General features: G+C 40.5%; 1 protein-coding gene across 5 annotated transcripts in view; it reads right to left on the bottom strand.

Moving 5' to 3' along the window:
* Window positions 1-13,594, bottom strand: part of SLC4A7 (solute carrier family 4 member 7) — a 110,539-nt gene that overhangs the window by 58,583 nt on the left and 38,362 nt on the right. For all 5 annotated transcript variants that reach the window (XM_081969822.1, XM_081969821.1, XM_081969825.1 and 2 more), the window contains exons 2-3: window positions 8,236-8,317; window positions 683-826 (exon numbers count right to left, since the gene is read on the bottom strand). In XM_081969822.1, the coding sequence (XP_081825948.1) occupies window positions 683-826; window positions 8,236-8,317 (226 nt within the window). The remainder of the gene's footprint in view (window positions 1-682; window positions 827-8,235; window positions 8,318-13,594) is intronic.

The following is a 13,594-nucleotide window of genomic DNA, read 5'->3' as shown; positions in this document are numbered from 1 at the left end:
AGTATGATGATGTCAGAAATCTTAAGATTATGAATCACATTATCCAGACTTATACTACTAATTTTTGCTGTACTTTTCAAAGGCTGAAGTTGCTGAAGAAAATGTATTAAAACATGTAGTGTTTTGTAGAAGCATGAGTGGAAGCTTCATTAACAAGCTACCCTTAAAAATCACAATCATCACCTCTCTATGGAAGTGAGTACTGATTTAGGAGTACAATCCTTACCCATGTAAACATATGGTAGAGAAACAGTCTGCTCTTATCAATGCCTAACTTTCTGGAAACCATTGTCTGGAGAGCACAATGAAGTGAAGTCAAGAAAACTTTGGATGGGAAAAAGGTAGAAAGAAAAATGGGGGAACCCCAAGAAATGGAAATCAAAAGCCTGTCTTGTAAAGAGGACCAACGTTTCCTGATTAGACTTTTTTTGAGATAGAGCTAGTCTCAAGGGCAGAGCAGCTTTTTCCCTGAAAAAGCAATAATGAGATGAAGACTCTGACAATCTGTTCCAGGAAGACATATCATGTTGTACATCATACATTTAGGAAACTGGAAAAGCTGTTCTTTAATTGAATTACATTTTTTACTTATATTTATTAAATTTTGCTTCCCATCCTGTCGCAACAGACAAACATGAACCTTAGATTGATTATAAATGTAAAGTAATAACAAAGTTCTTACCATAAGAAGGAGATTCCCGCCCATCTTCTCTATCAGTATCCTTTTCTTTTCTTCGTCTATGACGTTTATGACCATGATGTCTATGACGGCGTCGACCTTGTTTTCCAAACGGCACGTGAACACCAATATATACAGCTCTATGACCTTAACCAAAACATTATTCAATGTATTAGAAATGTAAAAATAATTGTCCAAAAAAAGAGAAAAACACAGAGCATACTACAGGCTTATAAAACAAATTTGATTTGCTGGATATCCACTGTTGAAAAGAAGATCAAACAACAGCAACAAAAATGATTTACCAGTTCTGCTAGTTTATGATAATTTAACTTTTTAACCTTAAGGTTTTAAAGGCAGAAATGAAAATGTTACCCAAAAGTGTCATATTGTAATTCATTGTTCATACTATTAGAAATAAAACATGGTTTATTTTCTAATGAAAATCCAGTGTCTCTTCCCCTTCAAAGTTTATTTTTATATATAATATTTCTGAATTGTCCATGTCCCTCAAAAGGGACTCTTGGTGGTATATAATAAAGCATCAAAATATAAAACAGAATGTAAAAATTAAAGTTAAAATTTAAATTTAAAAATTATTTAAAAATATTAAGGAAGGAATTAAAAATTAGTTGACAAAGACAAAGGATGGATTCTCAAGGCACCAGCCAACCCCACTGCATGCTCCTTTGGGTTCCCCATTCAGAGCCACAGGGCCATGTTTTAACACCCTTTTCAGAAGGCCAGGAATGTGGGGCCTATCTCACTTTTGGGTGAAGAATATTCCATTGGCAAGAGCAATGGCAGAGAAGGCTCTCTCCTTAGACCCCCAGAATTCTTTAACTAATGGGGTCTGCAACATGTCTGCTTGACAGGATGGAATGGGTTAATGTTATGGGATGAAGCAGGTTCTATAGGTAGCCTGGCCCCATGCCATGTAGGGCTTTATAGGTCATAACAAACACCTTGAATTTGACCCAGAAGCAAACTGGCACCCAATGTAATTTGTGGAGCAGAGGTATTATATGTGCCTTTCTTTGGATACCCAATATAGCTCATGCAATGGCACTTTGCACCAGCTAGGAAGTTTTCAGATGCTTTCCAAGAGTAATTCCATGTAGAGTGCATTGTAGTAGTCTCAAATGGGAGATGACTAAGGCACGAGTGAGTAAGTGGAAAGCTTCCCTCTCCAGGAAAGGGTATAACTGGCACAAAGCATGAAATTATGCCCTCCTAACCACAATTACACTTGCTCTTCGAGCAGGAGCTGTGACTCCAAGAGGATCACCAAGTTACGCATCGGATGTGTCTGAGGTAGTGTAAATCCATTCAAAACAAGATGATAAACTCCTGGATACAGAGGGTCTCATTCATAGTCACTCCATCTTATCAGGGTTCAGATGAAGTCTGTTGTTCCCACTTTAATTTCAAATTGTACGCCGCCCCGAGTCCCTTTGTGGAGAGGGAGCGGCTAACAAATTTAATAAATAAACAAATAAATAAATATCCTTTGAAATTAAAATTTAACCATTGGACATAGAAATGTAAGTCTCTGATACCTTGTCATTTGTTTTGTTCAGATTTCCTTTTTCTCTGCAATGAAGATTCCAAACTAGTCAACTAATATTTAGGAATCTTTTGCCAAATTTAATTGATAACTGGATTAAGAGCCTGGGGACTATGATTTATTGATGAGCCTAAGTGGGAAGCTTGATTGCCCAGGCATAATCCTACTGTCACCACCAAGGGATCAACAACACACTGGTTCTGACAGTTCCCATATTAATCAAGTTACCAATGTCTTCCTATAACATTTGTACCAACTAGTAAGCCAGATAAACTACAGACACAGCATTCATTCCCAGGCCCAAATCCTAAAGAAACTGCAACAGACATAGGCCATTAAAAGCACATATCTATCTCCTGATAAATATAATGGGAATCCAAGTAAATTTACTGTCTTCATCATTCACTACGAAACCCCTCCATCTCCATATATAGAGAGACCTATGGGCACTTTTAAGCTGCATTGGTTGCTATCATGCTTCCAGATTCAATTCAAGATCTGGTAATCTATATAAATAAAAATGTAATGTTTGTTTGTTCAAAATCTCAAATCTCCTAAAGTTCTTCACCAATTGCATTGAAATTTTGACACAACCTTGCATTCAACTACACGCATGTTTTTATATATGTATATTATATAGATGTCATACCTGTGAAAGGTAAAAACATGCTCTTTTGTAAAAACATGCTTTTTTTAAAACCAGTGCCATCTGCTGGATGTAAAAGCAACACACGCTACACCATAGCGTTCATTTCTTGAGTATAGTACAGTTCGGCCTCTCTCCAGCTTCATCCCAACGGTCCCTTTATATGTTGTGACTGGGCTGCGGCTGCACCCTTTCCCCTTTCCACCCCTCCTCCGATGAGCGTTGCCATTTCCACTAAGGGGAGTTGAAGCCTTTTGGCCTCCCCCTCCCCTCTCTCTCCTCCCCTCCTGCCAGCCTTTGCTGTCTGTGGCGGGGCGGCGCCCGCCCCATCCCTCGGCCGCCTCCTCCCATCCTTAAGCCGGCCTCCCCCTGCCCAGCCCAGCTCCAGAGGAGGTGGAGGCGGAGCATCTCCTCAGCCCGGCTGGCTGCACACGCTCTCCACCCCCCTCACAGGAAGCCAGCTATAGCCTCGCCAAGGCAGCTCCGATGGGGCGGCGGCGGTGTCAGCCTGAGGCACAGCAGGGCTGGGGCGGCTGCTGGGTGCCCCGTGAGGCGGTGACTGCAGCAGCGACAGCATCTTTGGAGGGGGCCATGGCCAGTGGGGGCTGCCTCCCATCTGTGTCCCCAGGGGCAGCTCCTTCGTCCTCCTGCTCCTCCTGCTCCTCAGGGGATGCTGACCGCCTCTTCTTGCCGCCACTGCTGAGGGAAGCCGGGGGGCGGCCTCCTCCTCCTCCTCTTCTCCTCCTCAGCTCGGCCAGGCCAGGGCCTGTGGGAGCGTCCTCCGTGGCGGCTCTTGCAGGGGCCACCATGGCTCACTTCCATGCGGGGGCTGCCTCTGCCGGGGGACTTGCGCTTTCTCTTTTATTTCTTTTCCATTTCGCCAGACTGGGTCACAGCAATGCATGGCCGGGTACAGTTAATTATTTATAAACCTCTTCATGGGGCCAGATTGCTTGCAGGACCATCTCACCCCAGTTGTATCTACCTGTCCTGTTACAAGTAATCTTTGGGTTACAATGGCAAAAGTGACTGAAATTGTCATCACTAAGGCAATTCAGTCGTAAAGCTTAAAGTCACATGATTGTATCACTTAGTGACATCAAAAATAATTGTTCCAGTTACCATTATAACCCCATGATCGGTTTTATAATAAATTTCACTTTTTTAAAATCATTGTTGGCCCCTAAGAATCATGTATACATTTGAGATGGGTGATCATGTCGAATGAATGAATGAATGAAATGAATGAAATGAATGAAATGAATGAAATGAATGAAATGAATGAAATGAATGAATGAATGATGTTATTTCCCTGAGACCTGTTGACTTCTCCCCTCTGACCTTATATACCACTCCATAGTGCTTTACAGGACTCTTTCAGCAGTTTATAATGTCAGCATATTGCTCCCAATAATCTGGGTCCTCATTTTACCAACTTCATAAGGATGAGTCAACCTCAAACCTTATCAGGATCAAATTCAGACTGTGGGCAAAATTAGCCTGTAAAATTGTATTCTAACCACTGAGCCACCAGGGCTCCTAGATAAAATGTATGGTTATGCAAATATTATAAGGCAATACAGAGTGGTTAATCCCCTTTTGTTTACAGTAGTGTGAATTTTGGCAATTGCACAAATGGCATACTGTTATATGGCATACCAGAAAATAAACTCTGAGGTTCCTATAACAAGTAAACAAGGATCTAAAGTTAAAAGGATATGAATTAATTGGGTCACAACCTGAAGAGATCACTTCCAGAATAAGGTTTGAGGTGCCATGATGATACTTTTATCATTCTAATATGTCAGAGACACAGGGAATGCCTATTATGGGTGAGAAGCATACTCCTGCAAAGTTTTCAAAAGTACAAAAGCCATTCAGATATTTATGAAGAAATGTCACTGCACTATTACTACAACCTAATCAGGGGTGGGTTCCGGCAGACACTACTGCCGGTTCACTCATGCATGTACGTCATGCACATGCACAGTGCAATTAAAATTGTTCTGAGCATGAGCAGAACTGAAAAACGAGATGGCAGCACCAATAGTGCCACCCAGGGAACCAGTCAGGGGCGTGGCAGACCTGGGTCACTGCTGGTTCCAGCGAACCAGGCTGCCAAACCATTAATGGTTTGGCCGAACTGGTCTGAACCAGTAGGAACCCACCACTGAACCTAATTAAGGAAATTAATAAAGTAAATAAATAAACAAAAATGGAAGGTAAAATTTAACTTATTAGTGACAAAGCCAAGTTTCTATCTACCGCAGTAACTGCCACAATGTTTTTGAAGACTTCTTTATTTAGACTTTTTCCAGATACATTATTCGTTTTCTCCTTTATCAAGGTAAGGGCATTTATCCTCTTCCTATCATCTACACTAACTGACAGCTTATTTTTATATTAGCTTAAGAAACAACCCAGTGTCAAGTTAAATTTCCAATAACTTAATTAAACTAATGTTGCTGGGAAGAAATAAGAACTGACAATGTTTTGAAAGATGTTTTTAAATTTTAAAAGCCTTCAGAGAAACATGTTTCCCTTAAAGTTTTTCAGTACAATCAGAATAAAACTGTTTCTTCAAAATTAAGTTTCTTTTCCCCACAATGGATGAATGGCTGCAAAAAAATAATGGAGTTCACAGAAATGGCTAAATTCACTGTTTTGATTAAAGAAAAAAACCCCTTTATTTCTACTTGGAAACCACTTCTGAACTTTTATGCTTGATGTGGAAAAAAATGAAACTTTGATTTTGGGTTTTACTAATTAGAAAGATTTATTGTTATAGAAATGGCTAGTTTATATTATTATGAAAAAGTAAAAAATTGCTGTTAGATGTCAATGCTTTATTTTACTGCACCAAAAGAGTCGGAAGTCAATGCCTTTCACCCCCCTTTTTCTCCTTACATTCCCCCACTTCCCTTTTTCCTTTGTCTTCCCTAATTTCCCTAATATTTACTTTATTATTCTCTTTGTATGTCATATTCTAAATTAATTAAAACTATATTATAAACAAAACTAAATTTCTTTGTTGCATGTAGCTTATGTGTGACAAAAAGCTAAACAGCTGTGTTTTAATGTATTAAGGACATCAACTCTTTCTTTGTTTGGTTTTACAAATTGCACTATTGTACAAGTTGTTTTACCAAATATGTCTTGTAATTAAGTTTCCTATCAATTGATTTGATACTAAAAAGAAACTATTAAAGGAGTAGAAATGGATAGAAATTTCTTTGGTAAGAAATTCATTATTACCACTGTTATACTGCTAAATCTAGTTTGAACAATGTCTAATATTCTTTTCTAGCACAATGAATCATATAGCTTATTTTGGCAGGAACATTAAAATCTGAATGCATTCCAATTTAATTACAAATGTATCCAGCTGTCCTGTGGCTTCTTCCTGATCGTTTGGATTCTAGAATCACTCTTTCTGTTGATGAATCAATCATTATCTCAAGAGGGGAGCTGGAATTCTTTCCTTTTCATTAGTCAGCCTAATACACACTAAAATTCTTAGAACTCTTTACTAATTAGCCATGCTGTCTGGGCTTTAGAAAACTATCATCCAAACCATCTGGAAGATAGCAAGGTATAAAGCATATAAGTTAATTATTACCTATATTTCAGAAAGCTCCCCTGCACAACAGCTGTAACATATTGATCCCATACAAAGCCTGTTACAGTATTATCTTAAATCACTATTTATAACAGCTTTAACATAATGTAGGATACTAAATATAGAACAGATAGCTCCAGAGGTAGTTTGGCTTGATCAGATATGTCTTTATCCAAGGTCACTTGAGAAAATTTATAAAGTGTATTTGGTTACTAAGGTCATAAACACTGAGATTTTTTTTAAAAAATTAATATTCACCACACTTATATAAATTGCACATTATACACACAAGATCATTTCAAGTCAACTGATTTTTATAAATACTTATAGAACCTAAAATAGCATAGTTGCTAATTTCCAATACAACAAATGCAAATGTATAAAATTGATATTTTTTAAAAGACATTCTTATGCTAACAATGAATTCTCTCATGCAAATGATTTTTGTTTCAGTTTCATTATTGCTATATGTATTTGAGTTTATGTGTATTTTTTGACAAAAGTATGTGAAAAGGTACAATAGTTACTTCAAAACAATTGTTTTAAATTATCAGTACTATTAAATCCAAATAATTATATTTGATTAAAAAAATAAAGTAAAACATAAGCTAACTGCCTCTTCCACATTATATGTGTTCTGAAATTGTATTGTATATGCTGGCACAAGTCATTTTTATCAAAGTTGTTCCAGGAACCCCATTTTAATATAAGTAAATGCTCATTCATTTCAAAAAAAATTCAGCTGTACCCTTGAACCCTTAGTGCAAATTATTTTAAATACCACAATCCTTGTTTTAAATGCTTGACTAAAATTTGTAGTGAGCTTCCTTCTATCACATTTTACACAATAAAAGATTTCAATTACACTGACTCATTCAACTATGATATAATCTTTTCTAAATAGTTATCTAATCAAGTTGCTTCATTTTCTCCACAGACAACAAGCTAAAAAAAGAAAGGTGAAAAAGACAGTGAAAAGCATGGAGATAGTATGTCTATAAATCCGTACTCTAATTTTAATTGGTTGTATGAAGAAAGTGCGGAGTATTCATATGGCTCTCTGGGGTATCTTCCTTAAACATTTTACTACAACTCCATTAACAAAATATATTGAAAACTAGGCTTATTGTGTGGAGCTCAATAGTGTCAGTATTGCATTGCACTGAAACATACTATGTAATATAGCAATGGCCACTGGGGGCATCAGTATTTTTGTGTAAACTGAAATAGCCTACCAATGGGAGAGAAGAAACAGACAAGCAATTTTTCATAATCCTTTTAATTCCTCTGGATAAGAAAGCTGAAAAGCTCACTCAGGTTTCTTGTTCAAGTGTGTTTGCCCTCTGTGTAACATTCTCATCTGGAAACTGATTACCAGCCAAGAACTTTCAACTCTGTCCTTCATTTCCAGGCATATCACTCTGAAATGGAGAACTACTTAAGAGAACTCTTCAGCTGTGGTGTTACTGTTGCTGCCAGCTACATAAAAGTTCACTCCTACTTTCTCAAGTAGATTATATATTATGAGGAGGATATGGCAAAACCAAAATTTTGGTTTAAATATAAATATCTTATTAATATTATGTAATGAGATCACTACACAGCCAGAAATTCCAAATAGTACTATAAATTATAAAATACAATTTTTTACAAATAGGGTACTGGGATTCCTCATTTATTTCATTTATTTGTATTTAGGTTTGAAAAAGTAATTTAATATTTACTTTCTAATTCTTCTTTCTCAAAGTTTGTGTTGATAGTAGAACTGATTTTGCCTGTATCCACAACAGCTTCTTCATCATGACCCTAGAACAAAATAAAAAAATATTTTTTCATTTTATTTTTCATTCTTTTCATTCTAAATACTCATACTTTATCAAAGCTAAAGATTTTTAATGTCAGGACTCTACATCCATTTCTTTTTTCTCACACTAACAGCCTCACACAAAAAATGTGCTGATCATTCATAATATATAAAATATAGATTTCTATAAAACTGACTTTAACATTTCATGTATTCCCTAGTTATAAGAACCTCTACTATTAGAAGATGGTGTTAAATCATCATTCTGGTCATTAGCAAGTTGGAGGGATGGAAGGATTGATAGAATGCCTACAGAAGTATGGCAAGCAACAGAAGTATCAATAAAAGTCCTAACTAAACTGCAGCAGCAAATCTGCAAAACACTGACTAACAGATTAGAAGAAGTCAATGTACAGTCCAATACCAAAAATGAGACTTAATAGTGGGTGCAAACTATCATACAGTACTCTTAATTTCATAGACTAGTAAATTTATGCTTACTTCTGCAAGGTAAGCAAATTGGAGTCCTACATGGAAAAAGATATTTAAGCTGGCTTTGCAAAATTGTTTCAATTCACTGATATTTGTGTCATGAATATCATAATTTGATTTAATAGCAAATACATTCTTTTTATATAGGAGCTCCCTCAAACTCACATGTTCTCTATGATGGGGAGCAGGAGGTGCTACCATTGGACTGTTATCAATCCTGATTGGTCCATAGACTGAGAGAAAAGTGTTGCAGCCATGCCTCTACTCCTCTTGCCCAATTTCCTCTCAGTCTACGGTCCAATTGGGCTGACAGATTCTTAGCTGGGTAGCAATTGCAAATATTCAATTAATTGACAAAATAAATTTGATCAATTTGGTTGATCTTTCCAAATTTACTTTAAAAATCACAAATTGATTGTTGCTGCAACTAGAGGGGGTGTCGGGCATCGCCACCATCTCGCAGAGGCGCCGGATCACATTTGGTTTGATCCAGCAGCCAGAAGCTCCATGTGGTAATTATTGAGGTAAGAAAGCAGCTGGGTTGTTATTTTAGTAAGTTGAGCTAGCTTGCGCGGCTGTAGCCCCGTATATCGGGAAAAACCGCAGTTTAAACTGAAGCCTTTTTCTGACGAGTTTTCTCCTTGCCTTGCAGTAAGCCGGCAGACCACTACTCCACCTCATTGCAGCTAGCTGGTTGCTGGTGCTCATATTGCCTTGGCCTGGTTAGTTTGGGGGCTTCCTGCAGGGTTAGCCCCAGGTACCGCCTTAGCCCCACGAATGAGCACACGGTCTCCTGCCATTTCGAATGAAGAGGGCAGCCATTAATTGATCTGGGTGGCCATTTTGGTTACCATAAAGAGCGGCAGCCATTTTGAGTAAGCCACGAGGCATTTGACTTTTGAGGCTTGCTCCTTGTCACCTGAAGAGACAATTAGGAGGCGAAATTTGTAGCTGACTATAGGGACTCAACGAGGTGGGAAGGAGAGCTCCTATTGAGCGGCTTAGTTCCACAGGAGTAAATAGTGGAGCATGATTGACAAGACAGAGTACAAAATGGCACCCAGGCCTCTTCAGCACAAGGGACAGAGGGCAATGCCGGACCTAACACCAGGGCCAAGGCCACAAAGGCCTCAGTGGTACAACTTCCCTCCAGGGCCATGATCCGCAATGAGCAGTGCAGACAGCGTGCCCTGGAGAAGCGTGTGGCCCGGGCTGAACACCTGCTATGGGAGCAGCAACAACGTGATTGCAGGTCCCCCTCCAGGGCCTCCAGTCCTGGTTCTTCCCTCATCCCATCTCCTGTTAGGGGGTAGGGGAATCAGAATGGACATTTCCCCATCCCCCTCTGTCTCACTCAGGGCTATAAGGGGTGTTTTGGGAGATCCCCTTGAGGGCTCCTCACAGGATTTCCTGATTTCTCACCCTACCTTAGCACCACAATCGGATCTCCCTTTAGTCGAGGACCAGATTAGGATTACGAGGCCCTGCAACATCTTCCTCCCAATATACAAAAGTTGATTGCCTCTGCTATCTCACATGGTATAGCTTCAGACTTGAAGCAACAAGAAAAGCAGGGCCAGGCCCCTAAAAAATCCCAAAGTCAAACAGTCTTTCTTCTGAATGTAGAAAGTCATACTGAGGGCGATGATAGGCCTGGTTCTCCTTCCTTAGCCAGCGAGGACTCAGTGACAGGTGAAGAACCTGTCCATGGGTTGATGTTGTGGAATGATAAGGATTCAGGGAAGCCGGATACCCCGGCTTTTGCTGGCCTCTTTCAACCTTCTCTTTTTAAGCAGCTCTTAGGCAAGGCCAAATCTACAACTAAACTTGGTGGCAGTTCTTCTATTCCTGAGACAGACCCTTGCAAGGATTTGAAGCAAACAATACTTGCTAAAACGGCCATAGACAAGGAGGAGGTTCCAGCCCCACCACTCTTTTTAGAGGTGGTTAAAAATCAGTGGGCAAACCAGGGTCATTTCCAAATCCAGGGGCAACTCATAGGCGTCTTTACAATATTGACCAGGTTTTCTCCCAGGCCCTCCAGGTGCCTTCTGTTGATATGCCAATCACAGCCCTATCATCTTTGGCCGCAGTAGTGTCGGGAGATGTAGTGGACAAGCTGAAGCCTGAAGACAAAAAGATGGAACTCATCTTATGTAAGGGGTTCCAGGCTTCAGCTTGGACCATAAAATCAGCGGCCGCTGCCTCCTTCTTTAATAGAACAACATTATTGTGGTTACAACAATTGCAAGAGTGCACTCCCCCGGAGGAAGATTCGAGTTTCCACAGATGTACCATGTCTCTCTTAATAAATTGGAACTTTTAGGAAAGTTCTGCCTTGAACTCTGATTTAATTTTGGATGATATTTGGAATGCTGAAATTAACCCATATCTCCTATTAAAATAAATCACCAGCAACCCGGCACGGAGTGCTGGTGAGGGGTGTTGACTCCCAACACTGACCTGACCCGGTCAGCATAAAATATCAGTGAAGAATTAAGATAGAGCCTTTTGAGAAAAGAAGCTAATGATGAATTGCTTCTCTGAAATTCTTCCAAAGTACAAAGGAATTTGTGGAGGAGGAATTTTCAAGATTTATAGCATCTGGGAAGATGCAGGCACAGCCAGAGGGGAATGGAACGGAGTGGGCTGGAAAGGCTAATTCTATACACAGCTGGAGGGGACAAGATGATTGCAGCCTCCCAGATCAACTTGTGCAGCCAAATATGAGTGAAAGTTCCCCCTCTTCCCCAACAAAAACACAGCAATAAACTGGAATGGAGATAATTACCCCTTCCATACAGCAACAAATGAGCTGAGCCAGCAGGAAAAGATTTAGCCAGCATCTCTCACTAGTCAGCCACCAATATTTGGGCTGCAGCCTGTAAATCAAGCACCACCAAATTGGGCTTTCTTCCCAGAAGAAAACATTTACACATTCAAAAATGCCTTAGATCCCAAACTGAGGGAAGCTTGTGGAATAAGGGGGGGGGGTCCCAAAACGTATCCAAGATTAATACACCACTGAATCATACTTGACCATGAGATTAACCCTCATTGGAAGCCTGCTGCCGGAATCCCTGCTAGGAAACCCTTGGCCCGCCAAACACAGATGCAGCGAGTTGAGAAGCCTCCACCCCCTCTCGTCCCTCGGGGGGGGCAATAAAATGTTGCCATTGCTGTCAATTCGGCCACAGAGCATTAGAGTGCTTGGCTCCGGTCCCAATATCACAAACGTGCACACCAACTGCCAGCACGGTAAAGAGAAGGCCCCAGAAGCCACTACAAAAGGGTCATCTGGGCCAACAATCTCAGGAGGCAGAACCTCAACCTAAGGTGATGAAAGGTCCAACCATTGTGGAGACATCGGAGGAGGGTAATGCCGAAGACAACCCAATGGTGAGTGCACTCATCCGCCCCTTTACTATAAAATGCACCTCCAAGTGCCAGAAACGGGAGTGGAGGGGGAAGTTGGGACAATTGTGGTTACCGGCTGCACCCGGTGCTTAATCAGCATGTTGATTGTGGAGCAGCTAGGCATATGCACAAGACCTCTAAGGCATCCCATTCAGTTTGAGCAAGTGGATGGAACACTAATTGGAGGGGCCCCAGCCACGAAAATTATCGAGTTGGTTGATGATAGGCTGCCACTATGAATTCCTCAGATTCATCGTAGCTCCAAGAATGCAGGAATCAATTATCCTGGGGCTTGCATGGCTGGACAAGTGAGTGCCTACAATAAAGTGGGAGGATAGCGTTAGGAAATTGATTATCGGCTTTGGGCCATTATCACCGGTGGAGCCAAAAGACCACCCAGGAACAATTGATCCCGATAGCCCAGACCATCCGGAACCTGCAGCACCTGCAGCAGACACCAAACCCCAGGGATCCAACAAGTTCCAAAAGACTACTGGGACTTGGCGGGGGTGTTCAGTGAGGAAGATCTTCCCCCTCACCGGACCACAGATTGTGCAATAAACTTCAAACCTGGGGCTACATTACCAAAGCCAAAATGTAATTCCATGATTCCCAAAGAGATGGTTGAATTGAGGAACTACATCAACATCAATTTGAAACGGGGCTTTATTGAACCAGCCAAGTCAAAAGTAGTGGCCCCAGTACTCTTCAGAGAAAAGAAAGATGGCGGGGTTCGTCTCTATGTTAATCTGTGAGCCTTGAATGTGGTATGTGAAAAGAACACCTATCCCCTTCCCCTCATGAAAGATATGTTGAACCACTTGGCTAAAGGAAAAATCTTCACCAAGCTGGTGTATTGAGAGAGGCGTATTACCACATACAGATAGGGAGATGAGTGGAAGACCGCTTTTAACACACACCCCTTGGCAGTTTTCAATACAAAGTCATGCCATTTGGGCTATAAGGAGCACCCACAGTCTTCATACAGTACATCAATGAAGTGCTACATCAGCACCTGTACCATGGAGTGCTCGTTTATCTAGATGACATCTTGATCTTCTCTGAAACTCTAGAAGAACATGTAAAGCTGGTATGGCAAATCCTGAAAAAACTTCTGGCCGCCAAGCTATATGTAAAGTTGTTGAAGTGTGAATTCCATAAGACCTCACTAGATTACTTGGGTTATTGCATCTCCAACAAGGGAATAGAAATGGATCCAGGAAAAGTGAAAGTTGTTTTAGACTGGAAACCTCCAAGCACTCGTAGACAACTACAAAGCTTCCTTGGATTTGCCAATTTCGGCTTTTTGCCCAAGAGCCCATACTGCAAAACCCTGACCAAGCAAGACCATTCATAATCCAGATGGATGC

This window comes from Natrix helvetica (genome assembly GCF_964273705.1).
Source record: "Natrix helvetica genome assembly, chromosome: Z".
NCBI lineage: Eukaryota > Metazoa > Chordata > Lepidosauria > Squamata > Natricidae > Natrix > Natrix helvetica.
The sequence above is the reverse complement of the archived record's forward strand: the minus strand, read 5'-3'. Positions and strand labels throughout refer to the sequence as shown.